Raw genomic sequence first — 23,501 nt, 5'->3', positions numbered from 1 at the left:
GGTCATTTAACTGGAGATGGCGCTTTACTCCTGTAACTACCAAGTGCCTGAGTGAGATTCTTGGTGGGTCGTCTAATGAAACAGTAGACCACCAGTGCAGAGGCCACCAGTGAGGGAGGAAGCAGCAGCCAGGCCCCTCTCCACCGTGCCTGGGTCCAGCTCCAGCTGAGAGCCCCCTCCCTCCTGCTACCAACTGTCTCTGCAGAGGCCACCAGTGAGGGAGGAAGCAGCAGCCAGGCCCCTCTCCACTGTGCCTGGGTCCAGCTCCAGCTGAGAGCCCCCTCCCTCCTGCTACCAACTGTCTCTGCAGAGGCCACCAGTGAGGGAGAAAGCAGCAGCCAGGCATCTCTCCACCGTGCCTGGGTCCAGCTCCAGCTGAGAGCCCCCTCCCTCCTGCTATCAACTGTCTCTGCAGAGGCCACCAGTGAGGGAGGAAGCAGCAGCCAGGCACCTCCCCACCATGCCTGGGTCCAGCTCCAGCTGAGAGCCCCCTCCCTCCTGCTGTCTCCTGTAACTGCTGAACTTTCCAACTAAGATTGTAGTGCCTGAATTTGCTTTCCTTTCCCCCCCCTCCTCCTCCCTCCCAATCCCCTTTCCTTTTGTGTCATGTCTTTTAGATTGTAAGCCTGTGGGCAGGGACTGTCAAGAAATACTTTTGTAAGCCGCCATGAGAGCCTTTTTTGGCTGAATGGCGGCATAAAAATACTTAAATAAATAAATAAAATAAATAAATAAAACAGTAGATGAGGCAAATAAAATATGAGCCAAGCTGACTCAGTTTTTTGTTTCTTGAAAAACACACCTAAAAGCAAAGAATTATCCAGAGCAATGCAGCTTTATGAAGATTTCTTCATTTTGAAAGATGTTACTGTTGGTGATTGTTGTATTTCCAATGAAGAGAGAAAAATGTGCTTGTTGGCATGCAAGGTGGTATGAATTTCCACTATTTGCCTTAAGGATTTTGTTCCATTATATTTTAAAATAAATAACCTGTAGGGAGCCCCAAACATCTATACTTGCTTCAGCAAAGCTCCATTTCATAGAGAAGGTACAGAAATTACATGTATCTCAATTACTCCATTACCTGGCCTTATAGGCCCCTTACAACTCTTACTATTCTATGATTTCATAGTGTTTGAGCAGGAGGGAAATAGGCCAAGGGTAGATTAAAACACACACAAACCATGTGCTCCTGTATGTGTCTACTCAGAAGCAAGTCCCATTGAATGCAATGACTTACTCCCAAGTAAGAATGAAGAAAAAAGCAGAATGATGACTATTCAGATGGACAGTGTGGGACTTGTAGCCTATGCTCATTAGGTATGGACAAATATTTTCAAGGTAAACCCTGATAATGAAGATCAAGCAATGAAAGATCCCAGGATGCAGTATGGACCCCTATTATGTGAATATTAGTGAATATAGATTGTGCATTGGCAGTTCTCCCTTATGTATATGCATGAAGTTGAATCCAGATCTAGTCATGCTTAGAGTAGACCCATTAGTCTACTCTAATGACATGATGATAAGTCTCATTGATTTCAGTGGGCCAGTTTCAAATATGACTAACTCTAGATCTAGCCCATAGCTTTTCATAATTGGTGGCTCAGTCTGCCTATTAAGACTGTTAGTCCACTTATCCAATCCTGCCTACTCTGGTTAGCAGTAGAGGTCTTACCCAGCCTTGCCACTTGAGCCCAGAACTGGATGCTTTGGAATGCATTCTAAAAATGATAGTCTCATGTCTCTCCAAGTCTCCAGGAGATAGGGGTAAGTCATATGTAATGGCAAACAACGGTTCCAAGTGAACCTTGGCTTATTGGGATCAAACAGTGTACATGCGGGTAGGCCCTCTGTCCATAGTTTATCATAATGAGATTTCTGGCTTGTCTCTCCTCAAACAAGCCAGAGTTATATGCCAACAACAAATCCTGGCTTATGGTTCTGTCTTGTTTGGGGAGAGACAAGGCCTATAAGACCAGGTGATGTCATGATAAACAAACAATGAACAGAGCATATGTGGCTTGTTTAGTCCCTCCTGCTGGCATCGGAAGCCAGGTATGAGCGATCGGGCAGTATGCACCAGCACGCTTGCTCAATCACAATCGGCCAGGATTCTTTTGAACCATGGTTTATTACGCTGTGCGAACCCACTATGTCACTGTGCTGCAAACTTCCTGCTTCCACAACTGACAGCCAATGAAGTGGAGTGGTGATGGACAATAACTTGTGGCATAGTAACGTATCATGCACTTGATTTTACTAGGAGGTACTGCAAAGTTGTTTTCAGCAGTAGTCACATGTTTTTTTAATGTCTAATTCTTGTGGAAGATCCTTTAACTGGCATTAGAAACTTCTGCATGCCAGCATGCCCTCTGCTACTGAGTTCTCACTTTTCCTGTATAGTGCTGTCTAAACAGTTTCTGTTTAGATAGCACGAGGCTGTTCTGCCTCTCAATTTTAATAGCGTAAAGTGCTGTGCTTTCCCCCCTTCTGTGCTGCATATGACTGTTCAAAGCAATTTTTATAGTCTTTATCGCTTCCCTTTATTGTAATAGTATGGATGTGCAACTGTAGCACACTTGAAAAATCCTGGCTCTGAAGATAAAAAAAGGGTGACAAGGCAGTAAAACAAGCAGCCACACAGTAGAATGTTAACCACATGGAAACAGCAGGCAGCACTTTCTAAAATAAATAAATAAATAAATGAAACCCTCTACCAGTCAGGTCTGTTTTCTTGAATATGTTATATCTTGATGTCAAGATCCCATAACGTTGGGGGAACAGTAAATGAATTTGTATTAGAATAAAATCACTACCAACTGGTGAGGCTGTTTTCTTATCAGAGTTTATTGTTGCACAGCAGAAATCATGCCACTATTAGAATAATGTCTAGTTTATATTTTATTTTAAAAAATTGAGAAAAACATTTCCAGCAATTTTCATTCAATGTGAATGAGAAGAATCTTACGTCTATAAACACTGAAATATCTATTTTATTCTTCCTGAGGAAGCTTCACATTTTTCAGCAATAATAAAGTATAATCTGTACAATATGTTCTGAAGATTAGTTCTACTCATTTTCTGTGCAAATCTTGCAGCAGAACCTTATGTATTTGCTTGGATTGCTCGATTGACATCAGTTGTTTTCCCCCCTTTGTTTTTTTTTTTTTTTAATATTTATTCCACAAATCACCCCTGGTTTTTTTTTTACTAACACAACTGTTTCAGACAGCTAACTTTCAGAGTCACTTCTATGAATTTTTACAAGAAATGTTAAACTAAATCTGTAAAGGTGATGCTGTCTTTTGTGCTGTCATTTAAAAGAGGTATTAAATGCCTATCTTGATTTTCCTGCACAATCCTATACTTTCTTACACAGAAGTAAGTCCCTTTGAGTTAATTGAAACTTATTCCCAGGTAAATGGGAATAGAATTGCAGTCCAAGAACAGATTTTTTAAAGGAATACTAATTATATTGTGGTGGCTGAGGAACGTTTACGTCTGCCATAAAATGTCTATGTATGGTGGAATACTCAACAGCACATTCTAGGTCTATGTGCAGTTTATGCAGACAGTGAGCAGATCATGTGTATTGAAACCACAACACAGAAGACCCATAGTACTCCACCTGAATCTGTACTTTACAAAGGAAGATTAGCAGTGAATCTTCCTTTCGAAGGATGCTTGACTGCCATTACTGATCTTTTCTTTTAGGAATGTGAGGATTCTCAGTAACTAAGGTTGAATACCAGTGCTTTAGAGGAAGCTGTTATAGCTCTATATGGCAGGATAAGGAACATTGACCACTCTTCTTCAGGGAATCCTTCACAGATGATAAGGTTATTGTAGACATATCCATGTACAATTTGACATTTGTCCATAAAGTGATGACAGAGGTACAGTTAATATATGGTTGTAGTTAATGAAAACTTAAGAAATGGAACTAATGGTGAAAGAGACTTCCTTATCCATGTATGCTTTAAAAACTATAGGCACAATCCAACAAAAAGCAATTTGAACCTCCACTGCAAGCAGTTCAACACGCACATAACTTTTCCATTGAAATAAGGAAATGCATTCAACATTGGCTGGATCGTGCCTATGTATACAGCAGGGTGGGCCCTTCAGCTGTTTTGGCCTATAAGTTCCATCATACTTACCCAGCATAGCCAATGGTGAGAGATCATGGGAGTTGTAGTCCAAAACATCTGGAGGGCTGCAAGTTGCTCCTCCCTAGTATACATTAAACCAGGTATGGGGAATGTGTCACTTTCTAATTGTTGGACTGCACCTCCCATCATCAGGTATGCTGGCTAGGGAAGTTGGAAAGTTGCAATCCAACAACATCTGGGGCACAGGGACATTCCTTTTCCCTGCAGTAAAGTATATTGAAAATAATGGTACACAACTATGATCTTGTTGTATTTTGGTAAATTGGTTAGCGCTCTAGCCATATAGTTTCAGCGTGAAGCAGTCTCAGCCAAATATCAGTTGTAAATTTGGCTCATAATATTACCTAGATCTAGTCATTATAGTCTTGCAAACTATTAGTCATCAATGCTAGATGCTGTGGAAAATTTCTTCAAAAGCTCCTAAAGTTAAAGGCTTGCATACATTTTTGAGACTAACAACATAATATTCTTTGTTTAGAACAATTTTGATTTGCTTGTTTTATGAACAATTTCAAATTTTCCCAGTAATGACTTTCCTTGGCTTGTGAATCTCTTCAGTCTGAAACTATTAAAGTAGCCTGTGTGCCAAATTTGATTTAATGGTGCTGATCAGAACAGTCTTAAAGGGTTGTTGTTGGGTAAACAAGGCAGATTCGCTGCCTCATCTGTAGCCCTGCCAGCTTGTACCAGCCACTATGGTTAGTGGGTATATGATTGATATAGTGAGGTGGGGGTGGGGGGTGGGCAGCTGTTTTTATCCCTTTAACTTATAATAGGATGGAATTTTCCTACACTAAGTCCAAGCTAGAAAATGAAGTGGCATTGGATCCAAAGCAAGTCCTGATCCACCCATGAAACACCCTGTTTTCAGGCTTTATGTTTGCTACTGCTGATGGGAAAACTGCTGGCAATAGGTTTCTGCCCATGGAGTTTCCTATTGGTGCAGCAGGGACCTCCTCTTTACAGGTGGAGGAGAATTGGCACCATGTCCTAATTTACTCCAATGTTCATCATTGGGGGTGGGGGTTAGGATTGCCTTTAAATAAATCAGTTACATGGGGACCAAGTCATGGTGTAAATAAAGACAAATCAGATTTAAGTCTGCCATTTGCAATACCACTTGTTTTTTCCTGATGTAGGACTGCTGAAAGTGATGCAAGTGGCATCTTTTTCAATTCTAGGCAATTAATTTTAGGAATTAATTCCTAATTCTAGGGTTGCCCTGAAAGGAATCAGCAACGTGGGGAACAAGTCATGGTGTAAATAAGACAAATCAACTATAAGTCTGCCATTTGCAATACCACCTCTTTCCCCCCTGATGTAGGACTGCTGAAAGTGATGTAAGTGGCATCTTTTTCAATTCTAGGGAATTAATTCTAGGGTTGTCCTGAAATAAATCACCAACATGGGGAACAAGTCATGGTGCAAATAAGACGAATCAAATTTAAGTCTGCCATTTGCAATACCACCTCTCCCCCCACCCCCCAAATGTAGGACTGCTGAAACTTTTTCAATTCTAGGCAATTAAAAAAACAAAACACAGTATTTTTAAAAGTCAGCCCAGTTAGTGACAAAAAATGGCCAATAAATTTTTAAAAAGCACAGTTATTGCACTGGTACAATACTTTCACAGTCTGAGAAATGTAACACTTTTTCAGGTTTTGATTTTACACTTTTAGAACTCTACTTCAATAATAATAATAAAAACAAACATAGACTATGTTTGTTTCATTTGCACAACCTACAGTTTTCTTGTATTTGTTATGCAAGGCCTTGTTCCTGCAGTGGCCAAAGGCCCTGCTCCAGCAAAGGATGAATGGAATGTCTGTGGGTAGGGGGAATCCTGGGTACCTAGTAGTTGTGGCTGGATGTGCAGCTTTGGCCCTGGTTTGGAGATCTACAAGCACAGCATCCGTAGAGTACCTTGCAGGGTGGACAAGAATCCATTTAAGCACCCCTTCGTCTTTCCCCACAGTCATCTGTTCAGGAAGGGATAGATTATACCATGCAGTTCTGTGCATTGGAGTGAAAGGATTTAGGCAGCTACATCAAGTCCATAATACAGTTTCTTCTAGTAATTCCTTACCTGCTGATTTAGCTCATGTTTCTCACCAGTTGTGCAGTCCTAAACAACATATACTTTTACTCCAGACAGAATTCTTTAAAAATCTAGTTTCACGTTTATAAATCAGATTGTACTGTTGGATTTTGTGCTACATATTTTCTCATTTTTAAAAAATATAAGACACATCATTGTCATCAAACAATTCGAAAACTGAGCAGGCAGACAGTGGGTTACAAAAACAACATGAGACACAATATTGTTAAACTGATATGAATATAATATATAAAATTGTAAATATTTACTATGGTTTTGGATGGTTGCGTAAATTTGCTTTAGAAATCTAAACCGGGTGCTGTTTACTTTCACACGTGAGCGCAGAAGTTTACAGGCACATACCAAAGTTTTCCGGTGGCAGCCCCATTGAAATGAATGGGAGCTACATGAGCAGTCATGTGCAGTTGTGCAGCACTCCTTGTCATGCAGCTGGCACAGATGAATGTCCTGATATATTGTGCTCCATAAGCCCTCAAATTGTTGTGAAATGCCATGTGCCCCCAGGGCTATGTGCACCCATAGTCTGCTTGCCAGCATGTGGCACAACCTTTGTTCTTTATTCTCTTTTGAAGAGATGCATTTCCCAACAGCTTCTTGGTAGCTCCTGAAGACTTTAGGTCTGATGATGTTTGAAATGAAGACAAACTCTTGTAAGAAGCTTTCTTTCAGTGCTATCTCACTTTTTGAAGCTCCTGTCTCAGCCATGATGGCAGGGGTTGTCCCAATTTGTGTAGAAGCTTTGACAGTTCCACATTGTGATCTCTGTAGTAGCTTGACAGGAAAACCCTGCACTGGTGGATAAAAAAGCTGGCATTTTACTTGTTGAAATATTACAGTGACTTTCTATAGTATTTTTGTCTTTGCATTTGGATCAGAATGAATCAAATGGGTGATTATTTCTTCATGTCTGGCAGACCCCAATCTTGGTCCTACCTCATGCATGTGCATATTCCTAACTTTGTAAAATATTGGAAGAGCATGCGAGGGGAGAGAAGGAAGAGAGTGAGTTCCAAACCTGAGGCCCCTTCCTCTCTCATCCTTGATAGAGCAGATACCTAAAGAATCAAGCTTAGGACACTTTCATGTGGAAAATTCTCTGCCTTTTCAAGGAATTAAAAAGTTTGCATAATCTTCATATTGCCTATTATAAGATCTTCTTTGTGTTTTTGCAGAGTGGCTCAGTGCTAAATTAAAAAGCTATTCATTTTTACTACAATACATACAGATGCGGAATCATGAATTAAATGACACAGTGGGTACAATGCAATTAAAGTTAAACATTCTAAGTCCTATTAATTTCAAGGGGAAAGTTAAGTATGAGCTTCATTCTGCCCCCCACCCTCCAGAATTGAAATTAGTTGGACTTTGAAGTATTTTATCTTTGGCTGAATTTTATCCATCGTGTTTCTGGCAAATAATGCCTTACCTCAGAATCCATTGGAGGGTATTTTCTGCCTTTGCTCTTTCCAAGACATTTTGTTTTTCCTTCTTCTAGGAGTTGACACCAGAAGCCTTTGTGTGAATCAAACCTGAAACACATAATACCTTTAGACAGAACGAACATCATGTCATTTGGAGAATTTGTGCATTTACTAATTAAGTAAAGAATGTGAAATAGGCCTTAGCTAGACCAAAGGATTATCCCAGGCAAATGGAGGGGTCATCCCTGCCTGCTCCCGGGATCCTCTGTGTGTCATTTGGATGCACAGAGATGATCCTGGGACAATCCTGGGATATAGGCCTGGTCTAGCCATGGCCATAAAGTCTTATCCTGTTGCCTGTTAACTGCCTAAACTGAAAGCTGGTTCATGTGTTGACGTCCAAATGAAGCATCGTGAATGAAGGCCACAGACTCAACCAGGCACTGCTGCTGTGTTCTGCTGGAGCACCTCCTTCCAACTCTGTGTTATTGCATGCTCCCACATGCTGCTCCCCTCACCATAGCAGACAAGCTTTCACTTGGCAGAAGAAGGGAAAAAAGGCACTGCCTGGCTGTTTGCTTTCTTTGTTCTCTTGATATCAGCTGCTCTTGCTTGCAGCTGGGAAGAAAAAAGCAGCCCACAGCAGAGAAAACAACGGAGTAAAAAAAACAGGCAATAAATGTTCTCTTTACCAGCTAATAGCAAGGGTGACAACAGTGAGTGGACAACAACGGCTTTCTCCTTGTGAAGTACATGGGGCCAGGGAGGGCTCGAAGGAGGCAATCCAGCAACATGTGGCTGTCTGAGCCTTTGGATGAGTAACGATTTCATGCAAAACCATTGGGTAATTCCAGCTGTTCATAGATTATTTTGCAGGTAAATTGACCTTATTGAGTGAACTTCCTCCTAAGCGCATTAGATGTACAGGGTCATCATACAATAGCCTTTTCAAAATTCTGTATTATGAAGTTCAGCACATAGAAGAGTGACTATGGTGTCAATTCCTACATTTTTGAGATCAAGGAAATGAATGGCCAAACTATCATGACTGTCAAATAGATTGCAGTGAATCAGCAGACATAGATATGGGCTTCTACCTGTCTTTCATACACGATTTGAATCCAGATCCGGATATATTTAAAATATATGAAACACCCCTATCTCGCTCTGCTGATTAATTGCAATTTGTCTGACAGGCATGATAACATGATCACTAGTTTCCTTGATCTCAAAAACATGGGAAATGTGTGTGCCACATTTCATGAGAAGTGGAATTTCAAAGTGATGCTGTGTAATCCCCCTGCAATGTATTGTGGGAAATTCGGGGGAAGCCTATTCAAAGAGGACGACTTACCTGTCAGTAATTGTCCATCAACAGGAATTTTCACACAAAGTGACCTTATTGATTGTTTGCCTGGCCAGCTATGTGGTCTCTGCAGAGGCGTGGAGCCTTCTATAAGTACCTCATTAAGGCTAATGTAGAACCAGTTTTCACTAAAAAAAGTATCATTTGTTCCATTCCATTGTTCCTGTCCACCCTTTTATAGAAGAACGACCCTCTTCTTGTGTTACTTTTCTGTGTGAAAGCCACTTCTTTCATAAACCATGAGAATAACCCCAGGTCACGTATAAGGAACTTTTTTTGGTGGCGCCTCTCTATGATAACCCTGCTGCAGGTTTTGGGATAGCTAATGCTTAAGGTTCTCCTTGTGTTCTAAGGGTTCTCATTTTACCTTTATAGTGCAGAATGGTATAATCTGAAAATATTTATGTAGGATTATTGAATTCTGTGTCTTAACAGAAATAAGAACTGACCTATCTTTTAAGGTGTGTGAAAAGTTAATACAAATATAAATATTAGATTTAAGATGTTGTTTTGTGGGTTTAAAGCTTTCACACTTTAAGCAATGGGTAGCATGGAAGCCACAAGAACCAGGAGATTGAGGCACCTACCCCTGGCTTCTCCCTTGCTATAATTCTGGTTTCCAGACTCAGCAGATGAGAGGCAAACACTCCCCCCACCTGCCTATGGTACACAGATGGGGTGCTTGGGTGCTACAGTGGACACTAGAATGGCACTATCTCATAATTTGGACTTTGTTTCTCATACACTTGCCCCAATGGTTGGTTGCTACTGGTTTAAGCAAAAATGGATATTTACCAGATTATATATAACTGAAAAGAAGAAGGAAAATAGACATCAAGGGCTAAATTAAGTCAGAGTGTAATTTTGCTGGAGCTGTATCAGGGCATTTGAGAAAATGAGTTACTTTAAATGGAAATCTTTTAACAAATTGTTGTTCACAGTCAAGGGTAGACAGAACAGAAAAGCATGCACTAGAATTAAATGTAGATGGTAATAATTCACAGCATCCAGGTCAAGGGCTATGGTGTAGAAGAGACTGAAAGCTCAATAGAATTACTCTAGGGGTGAATTTACTCCATTATGTCTTTACAATGCACTTGACTTTATCTCACGGAAGATAAAGTCAGTTTTGCCACATAGTCTACAAAAAAGAACAGCACAATTGACTAAAAGGCATTAAATAGAAAACTGTCTGGGAATAGTCCCCATTCTCTCTCTCTCTTTTTTAGAGTTTCTTATGAACACAGACAATGGGATCTTACAAAAGAGCAGACTAAGGTTATCAATCTCATTTTAAGGGCAAGTGAATAAATGTTTAAATCCAAATGGTTTGTGTACATGACTATTTATTATATACACAGTGGATTCTCTGTCCCTGACACTAGTATTGTTGTCTTTCAAGCAAGTAAAAAGGAAATCGCCTTCTTTCCTTCCTGCATAGGGATGGTGAATCTTTTGCTGTTGAGCAAAGAAGTGGAAAGGCATTCTCCTCTTAGCCATTCAAATGGCAGAACCAATTTACTGAAGACAGTCCTAGCTTTGTCTGGTGTCTGTCCATTCCTGTGTAGCTCATCATATGCATGTTGAAAGTATAATTTATGGAAATAAATTTCTTCCCAGTGATTGCGTACAGCTAACATTGTGAATTAGTTGAGTTGTAGCTTGTTACCACCTCAACAAGAAAACCCTGATATTACCAGTTCATATGTAAGTTCAGATTTCCAATGGAAATTAAACAGAAAAAGCTTTAAACAAGCAAACATGTATTTTTCCCATTAGAAACAGTGAACAGGTTCAAACAACCATATCTTAGCTTAATGAGACAATGTGTGAATTAGCCCCATTGCTCCTTCCTTTGTGTGAACAGCAATTAAACAAGTAAGTCTTTGACTGCATTCAGACAACACGATAGTCAGTGGTGGGGTAATAATCAATTCAACAGTTGTTTATCTAGGGGGTACATCCCACACAGCATGATAATAATCAACTGTGATGTACATTAGGATCAGCCTTGATTTGACTATTAATCTACATTGAGTTGACTCACTCATCCCCCGCTCTCTTTCCCTTCTCAGTCTCCCGCTAGTATCCCATCAGCCATTGCTGCCAAAAATCTATCCTGCCAGCTGGACTAGAGTGGCAGCCACTTTGAATGGTTTTGTCTTGGGACTCTGTGGCTGACAAAATAACCAACAGTGGCCAAGGAAATAACCAACGGTACTTTCCACACAACACAATAACCAATAGTGGTTCAAATAGCCAACTTTGCACAGTGTTGGTTATTTGTGTTGGTTATTTCAGCCAAATAACCAACCATTGGTTAAATGGTTTTGTGAACCGCCCAGAGAGCTCCGGCTATTGGGCGGTATAGAAATGTAATAAATAAATAATAAATAATAAAAAACTCCTTCCATACGATACCATAACCCATGGTGGGTTAAATAACCAACCGTTGAGTATTTAAACCACCATTGGTTGTCATGTTGTCTGAACTGAGTCCCTGATTAACTGTAGTTTCCCATTTTTGGGAACCGGGAAACTATGGTTGTCAGTTTTAAAACAAGCCAGGACCTTAACTAGGGTTTGAATTTGGTTTAAGACCATGGGGTATTCCAAAGCGGATAACCATTGTTTCCCAGTTCAAACAAAATGGGAAAATATACCTCATCAGAGACTTTTTTTTGGAGTTTTTTTCTTAACTGACCCCAAAATAGTTTTTAAATGAATATTGTCTGTTTTTATGGTTTTAAATTTTGTATATTTGTTTTTATTGTTCACTATTTTTAACCTTTGTAAACCGCCCAGAGAGCTTCAGCTATGGGGCTGTATATAAATGTAATAATTAATTAATTAATTTCTGGTTTAATCAATTTATTTATTTATTTATTTATTTATTACATTTTTATACCGCCCAATAGCCGAAGCTCTCTGGGCAGTTCACAAAAATTAAAACCACAAAAAACATCCAACAGGTTAAAAACACAATTACGAAATACAGTATAAAAAGCGCAACCAGGATAAAACCACATGGTTCCTGCTAAGAAACTGGGTTAAGAACCTTGTGATAAAACCACAAGGTTTTGTGATAAAACCACAAGGTTGTTGCTAAGAACCTTGTGATAAAACCACAAGGTTCCTGCTAAGAAACTGGGTGCACAGACAAAATGCTCAGTCATATCTCATTTCAGAATTTTTCATATCAGATTTGTTAAGCCGAAAGTTGATAATTTGAACTGCCTCATTCTCACAATAATTTCTTTTATACTGCTTTATTATGCATACCGTATTAAATAAATCACTGAATTAACTCACGTTAGGGCTTCTGAGTAATTATAATGAGGAGTAACTCCCAGAAACTTCTGTACTTCATCCATCACGATAGCTGGGTCATTTCTTAGCTGCTGTCCATCAATAATTAGCAACTGCAGAAAAAAAGAAATCAGCTATGAATACTGCATTTAAAATTTATTATATGTCAAACTTCAAGCTCATTTTTCCCCCACATATGTGAAGCTTGGTCTTTAAAAGGGAGAGGGTTGCCCCAGGGATCAGTAATAAGTCCATTCATATTTATCACCACATTTAATGATGTGGGAGAGCGGTAAATGGCTCACTAATTAAATCTGAAATGATATTAAATTGGACGTTGCTTGGGACACCAGTTATGCCAGAGAAATAAAGCTGAAGGACCCAGAGAAATTAAATCTCTTCAGTACAAAATTGTGTGAGATTTGCCCTGAAAAATGCAATCAAATGCAGTTTTTTTGGGGGGGAAAGCAAACCATAAAACATACATGTGCATATCTTGCTTTTTCAGAATATCAATCAGTTTTGTGACAGTTAATGTCAGAAGGAAAGCAGGAAACTCAGTTCTTTGGGCATGTGCCATATTTTAATTGCTTGTTATCCTCTAGGACCACCATGGTTGAACAAGAATCTCTAGGATGTAAAACAGCTGATAGCTGAGAGACTGAGCCTCATTTTCAGACTGACAGCAAGTCATTTACCCTGTGTATTGGACATCATCTTAGCTGGAAACTGCAGAACCACAGTAACGAAGAGGCTGCTAGTGACCTATCCCATGAAACCTCATTGAGCAGGCCCTGCCTCTTCTTCCTAGGACCTCGGTGGTATTTATACAGGGCAGAAAGTGAAAGAATTTTAAAATGACAGAAGAAAAACTCCTACAGTGTGCCATGCCCCAAAAATGTATAGGTTGTGGTAGATTATTTCTCAATCTTTTGGCTATTTGCGATAGCCAAAAAGAGCCAGGCAATTGTTCAGATGATGGTTTTGGATAAACGGAATACAGTATATCCAAACACAAATTATAAGGACAATACATTCTGCAAAGAAGTAACTGAAACAAAGGGAATATTCAAAAGGATGTGGAGTGGTTTTCAAGGTATATTGTTTACCTGATAAGGTGGAAAGTAAGTTAACCATCTCTCTATATGGGTGGCATACCAACCAGGTACCAGACATTTCTTCTGCAGAGATTTCAGCTCTGATGAAGCGTGATGCCCAGCAGTGATCACTTGATAGAAGGTAAACTTTAGAGCAGCAGGGTCTTTGTGTGATCGCTGATGCTGGGGAAAAGATGTTGAAGAAAGATCACTATAAAACAGAGTGGTCAGCTTGTAGTCTTAAAAAGGATACTCTTTTGCCTTTAATAGATGGCTGGCAAGGAGAAGTTCAGTACATACAACTTGTCCTTCATTTCTAAACTACCTCCTTCCACACAGCTATTGCCCCGCTTTGGCTCAGAGTTTGGCAATCCTAGATTCCAAATTCATGGGAACTATATTAACTATATGATAAATAAACCTTCCCCATCTTGGCCAGGCTGGCTGGTACGGTGAGAATTGTAGTCCAACGTATCTGGAGAGCATCAGGTTGAGGAAGACTGAGTTAAATCAGTTTCTGTAAGGATACCTTGTTGCTTGGTTTGACTGAATTGCTGACATGTATAGAATAACCAGCATAAGATAAAATATGCAAAACTATACAATATTTAATGCTAAAACCTTTGATGGCTTTTAGTCTGTCCAATCTGATAAGTTACTTTGTCAAGACATTACTTCATTTGATTTGATATTAAAATCTAAGCAAGAGGGCACAATTAGCCCCCCAACCCACGGATTGGAACGTAACAAATGTTTTACACAGTTTATTTATTATTTACGGTATTTATATACTGCTCTATATCTAAAATATCTAAAATTCCAGAGCAGTAAACATAAGAAATGAAACAGTAAAAAATATAAACAATTAAAACAGCATATTAAAATAGTTCATTTTAAAACGGAATACCAATAAAAACGGTGGCTGATCAGCAATGAGAAACGGCTTGTAGCCCAACACATTTGGAGGGCATCAGGTGGCTACACCAATGACTACCCACAGCCCGTGCCAATGGAAATGACATCCTACAGAAGCTTTGGAGTTGTCAAACTTGTGCACTTGCGTTATGCAGTAGTAACAGGGGGATGGAGGTTTGATGGGAAAGCATGCCAGAGAGAGCCACTGACTGTTTTGCTTTCTAGGCACACGTTCCACCTTTAGGTGTAGCAGCCTAGGTGGCTGGTAATGCAGCAAATGCAGATCTATAGTCTCAGGCTGTCACTCTGCCAGATTTTTCCCCACTATGGACAAGGGCTGTAGGTAGCTCAGTAGTGGAGCACATGCTTTGCATACAGAAAGTTCCACGTTCAATCCCGGACATCTTCAGCTAGGGTTGGGAAAGACTCCTGACTGAAACCTGGAGTGCTGACGCCAGTCAGTATAGACATTACTGAGCTGGATGCACTAATGGTCTCATCATACTGGAGTACCTATTATAATCAATGTCTGGGTTAATGGAAAGGTTCACCAGGTCTTCACTGGCAGCTAGACCCTTCTAAACCTATAGATTAGTAAGGGACTTGCCAACGAAGGCTAAAATTCAAACAGTGAGTGCTCTATATTTCAGAACTTAATTGAGATGCATAATAGAGCTATGCTGAAGAAAGCAAAGCAAAACAATTTGTTATATATTCATCTAAGACCTGTATTAATTCTTAATCTTTCTACCTGATACCAGGAGTATGCACGATCTGATGGGTCAATGAGAATGGTGATGATTTTTGCCTTGGGAATCAGAGAAGCTGCTCTTTTAGGGGCTTCTTCAGAATGGAAATAGTTGGCACTCTTCTCAAAGAGAAAATCCGTGGTAACATTGGATGGTGCAGGAAAGAATTCCATATACCTATAAAAACAATATGCTTCTTAGAACATCCTTAGACATCTTAAGCGCTGTACAGAAATACATTTTTTCTAGTAAACTGAAGTACGTCTCGCTTATATTTTGTGTATGTGAAACTAATCATAGATGTCATTGTCAAATCAAACCTTTGCACTTGTCCAATATATTGCATTTGCTAAATAGATGATGAGAAGCTTACAAAACACCCTACAACACATTGGGAATCATATTTTAAGGAGATTTCAGAGCAGGACATTTTGTTGATATGATCTGGTTTGTGTTAGATTTAAACTTGCCAGATCCTGCAACCATTCTGACAAGTTTCTGTCAAAGAAATAACAGGGTTTTTTGGTTCAGGCTTCTGTGGCAGAACTCCCCCCACCCAAATCTGCTATGCACTCTGACATCTGTCTCACCAACCTAGTTAGAGTGAGCAACATATACAACTGCCTCTGAATCAATAGAACTACAGTTCATCTGCTTTCAGCACTGTGGACATATTGATTCACAGACAGTGTGATACGTTGTCCCTGTAACTATCCTTGTTAAATGTTAAGAGTCCATGGTAGACAGTTTTTTCTGAAGAGAAACACTTGAGAAATTTCAACATTTCTTTTCAAAAATGCATTTCATTTTTTCTTAATTACAGTGTAAAATATTATAAAATGGAGACTCCTTAGTTGTGCAGTTCATATAGAATTATTAGATTTTCAAAAATGGAAGAATCTGAACAATAATGGGCAGACACTGGCCTGGTTTGCACATTATTCTAACTGTACTTTATTTAACTCACAGTTTGTTGTCCTACCCAGGGCAACAAACAATTGAACAAACTATGGTTTGTTTTCTTAATCTATGGGTTGTTTGTTTTCCACCTCCTTCACCTGTTGCCTCCCTGTATCTCAAATGCCTTTGTGGCAGTGCAGCACCGGCATGTAGAGTAGTAGTCGTTTTTTACCACTCTTGCCGGCCGCCACTGTAGATGACAAAACAACCCATGAACAACCCACAGTTTTAGGTTCACACATAACAATAGCCCAGGATTTAAACAAGCCAGAGTTCCCAACACAACAACAAACCTTGGGTTCTCTTTCTGGGTTTTTCGTGCTTAACAAAGCATGCTTTGATATGTGTTAGTGTTATGTACAAACCAAGCCACTGAGTCAGCAGCATGTGACAGTAGTGAACGCTTTTGTTCACTATCCAAATGGTAATTTCAAATTTTATCATCATCATCATCTTCTACCAGATGGCAAATAAAATAAAGACAATCCATCACAAAAATTAAAACTATATGACCTCACTTATCCTAGGAATTTAGAATGCTCTTCCTTTTTCAGGTTCTATCTGGGAGGATGGAAATCCAAGTGAGTTCTTTCTTGCTAGATTGGATCGCTCCTGGGAATGACCCTTCAACTAGGAAATACTCCCTTTACTTGCTGGATATCTCTCAAAGGAGGTAAGAGGAACCTTCTGGAACAGGACATGGGCCCTCTCCCTCACAAGGATTCTTTTCTCATTATTCCCTACTTCAAATCCACATATTTTTCTTATCACTAATTACTAAGTTGATTACTAAGTAGGAGAAACTGGACACAATCCAGTGGGAAGTTCTCTTGATCCAGACGACAGGAGGACTTTAGCAGAGAACATATTGATTTCAGTGAGTTTGTTCAGGTAAACTTCCTAATGGATTGGATTGCATTGAGCAGGGGGTTTGACTCAATGGCCTTATAAGCCCCTTCCAACTCTACTATTCTATGATTCTTGCATTGGTGAGGAGTAAAACATAAATCCATAGAAAACACTATTAAACATGTTACTCCCCACTTGGTTTTGGCCTAGAGCTGAAGTGGGAGACAAAGAGACATAGGATGGTTACAAAGTGGAAGCAAAAGGAATCCAGGTAGATAGGCTAGACTCAATTATGCCACCTGAAAAGATGGTTATAGAGTTCCCATCCCACTTCAAGCATTTTTACACTGTATAATTCAACACATGTAGAAATTTCTAGAAACCTCAATACAGCAGTGATTTGTCATTAATTTCTACTTACTACTTTAGTAAACAAATAACGTGTTGCTTACTTATATTATCTTTTAGGTAGATTCATACTTTTAGCTGCCTAGACAATATCTCATTTCCACTTAAGGCATAACTCAATATCTTGGGACTGAAATGTTTACTTAAAATTCACTTTCTTTGTACAGTCAGGAGTATCTCATTGTTTGAGTTATACAGGTATTTTCCAATAGCAAAAGAAAAATAAGAGAAGAAATTACAGATTGGTATTCACTATACTTATAGTTGAGGACACATTATTTGCACACACATTATTTTTTTAGAAAAATAACAAAAGTCCATTTCAGTCTTCATATACACACTCACATTAGATACGGTAATGCCATTTTTGTATTGTGCACAGTATAGAAATTTTTAGATTTATACTAGTAACCCATCTTACCAATCAATCCCCCTGTGGTAGTTATTTCTATTAAAGAACTGTACCTCCTCAAAGGTTTTGGGGCTGGGGGAGTTACTAATGATGGAAGGATGCATAATCAGGAACAAATACAAAGCTGTGGTGCCTGCAAAGAGAATAAAAATCCAAGAGTTGAGACAAGACTTGCACATTCTGTTTAATCCTGATTTCATGTAAATGCCATTATTCATTTCCTTGCAGTTTTGTGTGTGAACATAATCCCTGTTTATACCAGCAAACCAGTTTTTAAAAACACAAATGTATGCAAGGTTTTATTCAATGAACAAAAAAGAAGTGCTTGTCTTGAATCAGTTTTCTTGGTTCAAGGCTGAGTTGAAATTTATTTCAGCAGTAGCTGACCTGCAGTTTCTATACCAAAAACATCTGATTTTTCAGGCATTTGCATTGTACAAGATGCATTGCTTTAAAGGAAGCCCAACATTCCTGCTAAAAATTTACAGAGTAAAATTGGTGGAGGAAGACATCTGGGTCAAGGAAAGGAAGAACACAGTACTGACAAAGCCTGGGAGAGCCTTTTTGATTTGGTATGTTCGCTTCGAACTTAACAACAATTTTGAAGTATACAGATGTAAGATCTATGAAACAAACTATACTGGCTTTTGTTTTATTGCTACGCTCTCAGCCATTGTTATTGCCCGCTTCATATAATTCATATAAAACTAATTCATATAAAATAAGCTCTCACCAGTTTTCTGGGGTCCAATAACCAGGAATTTTGGTAAACGATCGCAGGTTTTTTCTTTAGACCAGATATCTCTGTGCCGCTTGTCATCACATGGGTTCTAAGTTGAGGACAAAAACAACCCAACATAATTATTTTTTTGTTCACCATTGGTCTAAACTGGTTACATTGTCTAATTATATATGTATGTTGGAAGCAAGATAAAAACAAATAGTTACATTGGGGGGAAAAACACAAATCTCTACTTCATAATTTCTGGATGATAAATACAAAATAAGTATTGCTATTGGGAATAATGTTGCCTTATCTAAATAAATGGTTATCTGAATCCAATATAAAAATAGTATATTATTGTCCTATATTGAGTGATTAGAGTAATTTGCAACATAATCCTATGAATGTTTACTCAAAGGCAAATCCCACTGAGTTACATTGGGCTTATTCCCCAAGTGTTTATGAGACTGCTGCCTTATATGATGTTGTTTTAAAGAAAATACAATAAAATAAATTTACCCAGTCTATTTTGAATGTAGAAGGATCCATTCAGGAGAGCATGTATTTCAATGTGCAGTCTGTGCCTAAGCTGATAGTGTATACGTTGGTTTGGCACTCACAACTCATTTTATTTCTTTTAAAGAAATTTATTATCATTGTAACAGAAACACACTAGGCACAGAAAGCAGCTTACAGTGTAAAAGAAACCAGTTGAAGAAACTATTTTCTTCTACTCCATCTCTTGTCCTTAACACTTTGAATGATGTACAGTTTTTGTAGGCTAATTCCATTTGTGTCCTTCCATTTGCGGTATGGATGCTTCTGCTAACAGAAGTGGAGGGGAGGCAATTCTTGTTAATCCTTCTTTCTTCCTGCAACTTCATGAAATCTGCTCCAGAAGGTTTGGGGACCTTCCAGAATAGTGTTAAAAGGTGGTGTGGGAGGCTGCAGGGGAAATCAGTGAAAATTGCCCCCCATTCTTCTGTTAGTTGAGGCTTCCACTAATCTTGCAGCTTTTGATCGGGAGATAAACTGATTAATCATATTTCACAACATCCTTAAAAATCTTAGAAAAATAACAGAATGCACAAAAATAAACAAAAACATTTCTTAATCATTGCATTAAGGCTTAGCAAGGATAACTTTATTGTTACTCAGTTATTAAGAAGCAAAGTAAGTGATTGGTGTGGTAAAAATGCTATTTTATTTATAACATTCCACCAGTGATCAAAAGTTGTTTAGCTGCATTTTAATAATCGGCCATTAACCGTAGAAAACATGTTCATCTTTAACTAAGATTACTTCATATTATTTTATACAGCAGAATCGGACTGCACAGAAGATTAAGCAAATTGTTCACCAGCAGATAAGGTAGCAATCCTCTTCGCAGAGTGCTTCTTCTGCAATATTACCTGCCAAAGAGGTTCCTTTTGCTCAGGGAAGAGCTCAAAGTACTTGTGAGCCAGCTGAACCGGAGGTAGTGTCTGCAGCTTCAGGTTGGTCCAACTCTGAACAAAGTTGGCCAGATTGACAAAGGTGTACAAACCCAACCGGTCATTCCCATAGTTAGACAAGTGAGTCATGAAGATACTGATCTTAAAAACAAAAAGACATTTTTTCCTTATTGTATCACTAGAGGGCAGTGAAGTTACAGGGAAGATATTATTCTATGGTATTTGCCCTTAAAAATGACAAAGATATGGCGTAAAGTGTACACATTCTTAATTATTTTCAAATGTAGCTCCAGTATTACATGTTTGACCATGTTCATCACCTCTCTATGTACTGGCTGTAATTATCGAACATCTGTGCATGCTTCCTACTCTGGAGAAGTCTGACATTCTATGGCTGATCACACGGCTCAAATGTTATGCTGGTCCGATTGCATTATGTAATATACACATACACTGGCATCAAGGGGAACTGTCAAAGGGCACCAGGATGTGGTAGGGGATATATACAGATCAAGAAATTTCCTAATATGGAACAGTGATGGCCATTACAAACAGTAGGGTGACCATATGAAAAGGAGGACAGGGCTCCTGTATCTTTAACAGTTGCATAGAAAAGGGAATTTCAGCAGGTGTCAATTGAAGAGGGTGAAATTCCCTCTTCATCACTACAGTTAAAGCTACACTAGCTATAGTAGAATGACTAGACACAAAAGAGGGCAGGGCTTCTGCAGCTTTAACTGTTGTGATGAAGACGGAATTTCACCCTCTTCAATTGACACCTGCTGAAATTCCCTTTTCTACATTACTGTTAAAGATACAGGAGCCCTGTCCTCCTTTTCATATGGTCACCCTAAAACAGTGATGTCTGATGGAACTTTTCCCCCAGTGCTTTATTTTTCAACAGAAAATTTTCCATTTTGTACGTTTACTAATAAAAATGAATGCATGCCAATTGTAAATACAATATTAGGTAAGCTTGGCAGATTCAAAGTTATAAATAATGTTTTTCATTTGATTATCCCTAGCAAGTATGTGAGAGAATACATATATAAGTCATTGAAATACATATATGTTGCAGTATGAAATGGAACTAGAAAGTAGTGACAGTGAAATGGTCAGCGTATCATACATAGTTCTTTGGGTTGATAAAATTAATTAGTGTCAACAGTTTTCAGTTGCCTTTGGTTTGTTCTTGAATTGAAACAATGTAAGGCAAGTATGTGCTATTGTCTTTAAATTTTCCAATATGACTATTCCAATAAAAATAATTAAATCACTTTAAGTGTGCATTAACTTTTCCCTCAAATATTTCAGGCCAATTACTTGTGGTATATTGGGACAAAAAGAAATTGACATGGGGTACTTTTTAATATTTTTGTCTTACAAAGTAAAATAAACATGTTTAATTAGATCCCTCTACCATAGAGCACAAGAAGATTTTCCTGCACAAAATGAACCTGCACATTAACTGTAGAAGGGAAATGGAAGCATATTGTGTCTCTTCACTAGCTGTGTGATCGGAGCACCAGGCAAGCAAGAACTAAGATGACAATACTCCATCTCTGCAAGCCAGAAAGGGGAGGCAGAAACAAATCCCAGGCTTCTCCTGAGCTGTGTGTCTGGGAGAATGTGGGTGCAGTATTGAGCTAGCTGGGCCAGTGATCTTAGGGCACAAATCCTATGATTGTTTAGACAGAAATGTCCTACAACTACAATCATTGCTAGGATGTTGTAGGACCCTCCCCCCGCCCCCACTGTCTAAACATGCATAGTATTGTGTCCTTACCTAGTATAAAGCAGCTTCCTGTGTTTCTATGGCTGAGACAACCTCCACATGTCTAGGGTTTAAGTGAATGATTGGGCTCAGACACCCCCCCCTCGCCAAAGGTTGGCAGAGCTCTGATAATCAGCACAATCAGGGAAAGAAATTTAAGAGAATCCTGTATTTTTAACTGTTCTGAATTTACAGCACCAAAAAGGCAGTATTTTTTCTACAAAAACATCTTGACTTGCACACACAAAGCTGAATCGCCTATGGCTCTCTAGTTCAGCAGAAAATTAATTGTATAAATTATGTTGGGCTAGAAATTGAAACAAACTAATTTTTTATAAGAGGTCTTCTGTAAATAACTCTGAGACAATGTATTTCTTTGCATGTGAGAAAGGAGATCTTATAATCTGTAACTCTTGCCCCTCCCCTTAAAACAGGAACTAGGCTGAAAAAGTTGAATTTGATGCTCACAGGTTACAATGCATTTCAAAACGTTGTACCTTCTATGTACTATGTTTTCCCCACAAGGCTCTGCAATTCTATTTTTGTGCTGTTTCTTTAGCAGAATTTGCAACAAGCATAGTTTCACAGAGAATTTGTTTAATGAGTGTCACCTTGTGACACAGCTTGGCTTGTGACTAACGCCTGGGGCTTCATTTTTTGTTATTCTCAAAGGATGAAGAGATACAAGGAGATATAATTCATAGGACACAATCACCCCCCCCCCCCCCTTTAAAGCTAGAACTGTAAAAATGTATTCTCAAAAGATGGCTGTGTTCCCTTCAGGCAAGGAATAATGCACTTTTTTTTGCCACATTTATAACCTTTTCAAAATCCCTTTATTATTTTAAGTCCTGAAACCATAAGTAGACCAGAAACTGGACTGTTGTTTTCAACAGAGATATAATTGGAAAGTTTCCCCTCAAAATATAAGCTTGATTTCTCAGCAGCTTCTTTTTCCTCCTACACCTATGCTGACCTCTGACATTTATAATGTCAGTTCACCTCCCGGCAATTCTTTTACCTGCCAACAACTTTAGCACTGCACTGAAAGAAAAAAAGGGAGAGAATTTGAAAAGGTTAGTAGTTCAGGGAAAATATGTATTATTCTTTCCCTGAAGGGAATCTCACTATAATCCTAAAAATGTTATAGAGTGAAGGATTTTTTGTTTTTGTTTTTTTTAAAGTGGACTGAATAGATCATAATAAATCATCTTCAGTATAAGATGTCCTGTCAGGAAGGGAAAACACAAACCTCAGATTCAGTTTTACTACCATGCCTCTCTTTATACTAAGAATAGTTATTTGTAACAAAAGAGACATAATCAAATGTTTGTTTCAAACTGTAATGTTAGTCAGTTTTCTTTACTGTTTCATAATACATTTATTACAGGTTTACACAACAGAGAATACGGAATCAAGTGTTGGAGGGGATCCAAAATTCTTCTAGACTAATTTGTGGTGTCTTTTGTGTCACATAAAGGGTAGGTTATCACTGACAAGCTCCAAATGATTGCTACTCCTTCTCAATTGGGACAAATTAATCTTTTAGTCTTGCTAATATTGTGAGGTCTAGCCCCTGAGAAGGCAAAAACACTTTAGCCTAGTGATATAAAAATGGAAATTCTACCAACTGCCACTTCTCCTTTCATTGCAGTACTCAATAATGGGAGAAGCCATATCTAGAAAAAACTGTCCCTTCACATAACACTTAAAATGTATAGCAGCCAGTTAGGGTCTGCCAACATCAAGTCTCTGCAGAAAAGAATTTT

The 23,501-nt window shown here is 38.7% G+C and overlaps 1 protein-coding gene across 1 annotated transcript in view; it reads right to left on the bottom strand.

Annotated features, from left to right (window-relative positions):
* Positions 1-6,567: 6,567 nt before the first annotated feature.
* The window catches only part of LOC134404740 (bifunctional heparan sulfate N-deacetylase/N-sulfotransferase 3), a 76,179-nt gene continuing 59,245 nt past the window's right edge, over positions 6,568-23,501 (bottom strand). Inside the window, exons 7-14 of the mRNA XM_063135610.1 lie at positions 19,917-20,099; positions 18,514-18,610; positions 17,790-17,913; positions 15,154-15,328; positions 13,500-13,670; positions 12,394-12,503; positions 7,721-7,823; positions 6,568-7,085 (exon numbers count right to left, since the gene is read on the bottom strand). Coding sequence (XP_062991680.1) covers positions 6,966-7,085; positions 7,721-7,823; positions 12,394-12,503; positions 13,500-13,670; positions 15,154-15,328; positions 17,790-17,913; positions 18,514-18,610; positions 19,917-20,099 — 1,083 coding nt within the window. The 3' untranslated portion in view covers positions 6,568-6,965. The remainder of the gene's footprint in view (positions 7,086-7,720; positions 7,824-12,393; positions 12,504-13,499; positions 13,671-15,153; positions 15,329-17,789; positions 17,914-18,513; positions 18,611-19,916; positions 20,100-23,501) is intronic.

The sequence above is a fragment of the Elgaria multicarinata genome, chromosome 10 (genome assembly GCF_023053635.1).
Source record: "Elgaria multicarinata webbii isolate HBS135686 ecotype San Diego chromosome 10, rElgMul1.1.pri, whole genome shotgun sequence".
Taxonomy (NCBI): Eukaryota; Metazoa; Chordata; class Lepidosauria; order Squamata; family Anguidae; genus Elgaria; species Elgaria multicarinata.
The sequence above is the reverse complement of the archived record's forward strand: the minus strand, read 5'-3'. Positions and strand labels throughout refer to the sequence as shown.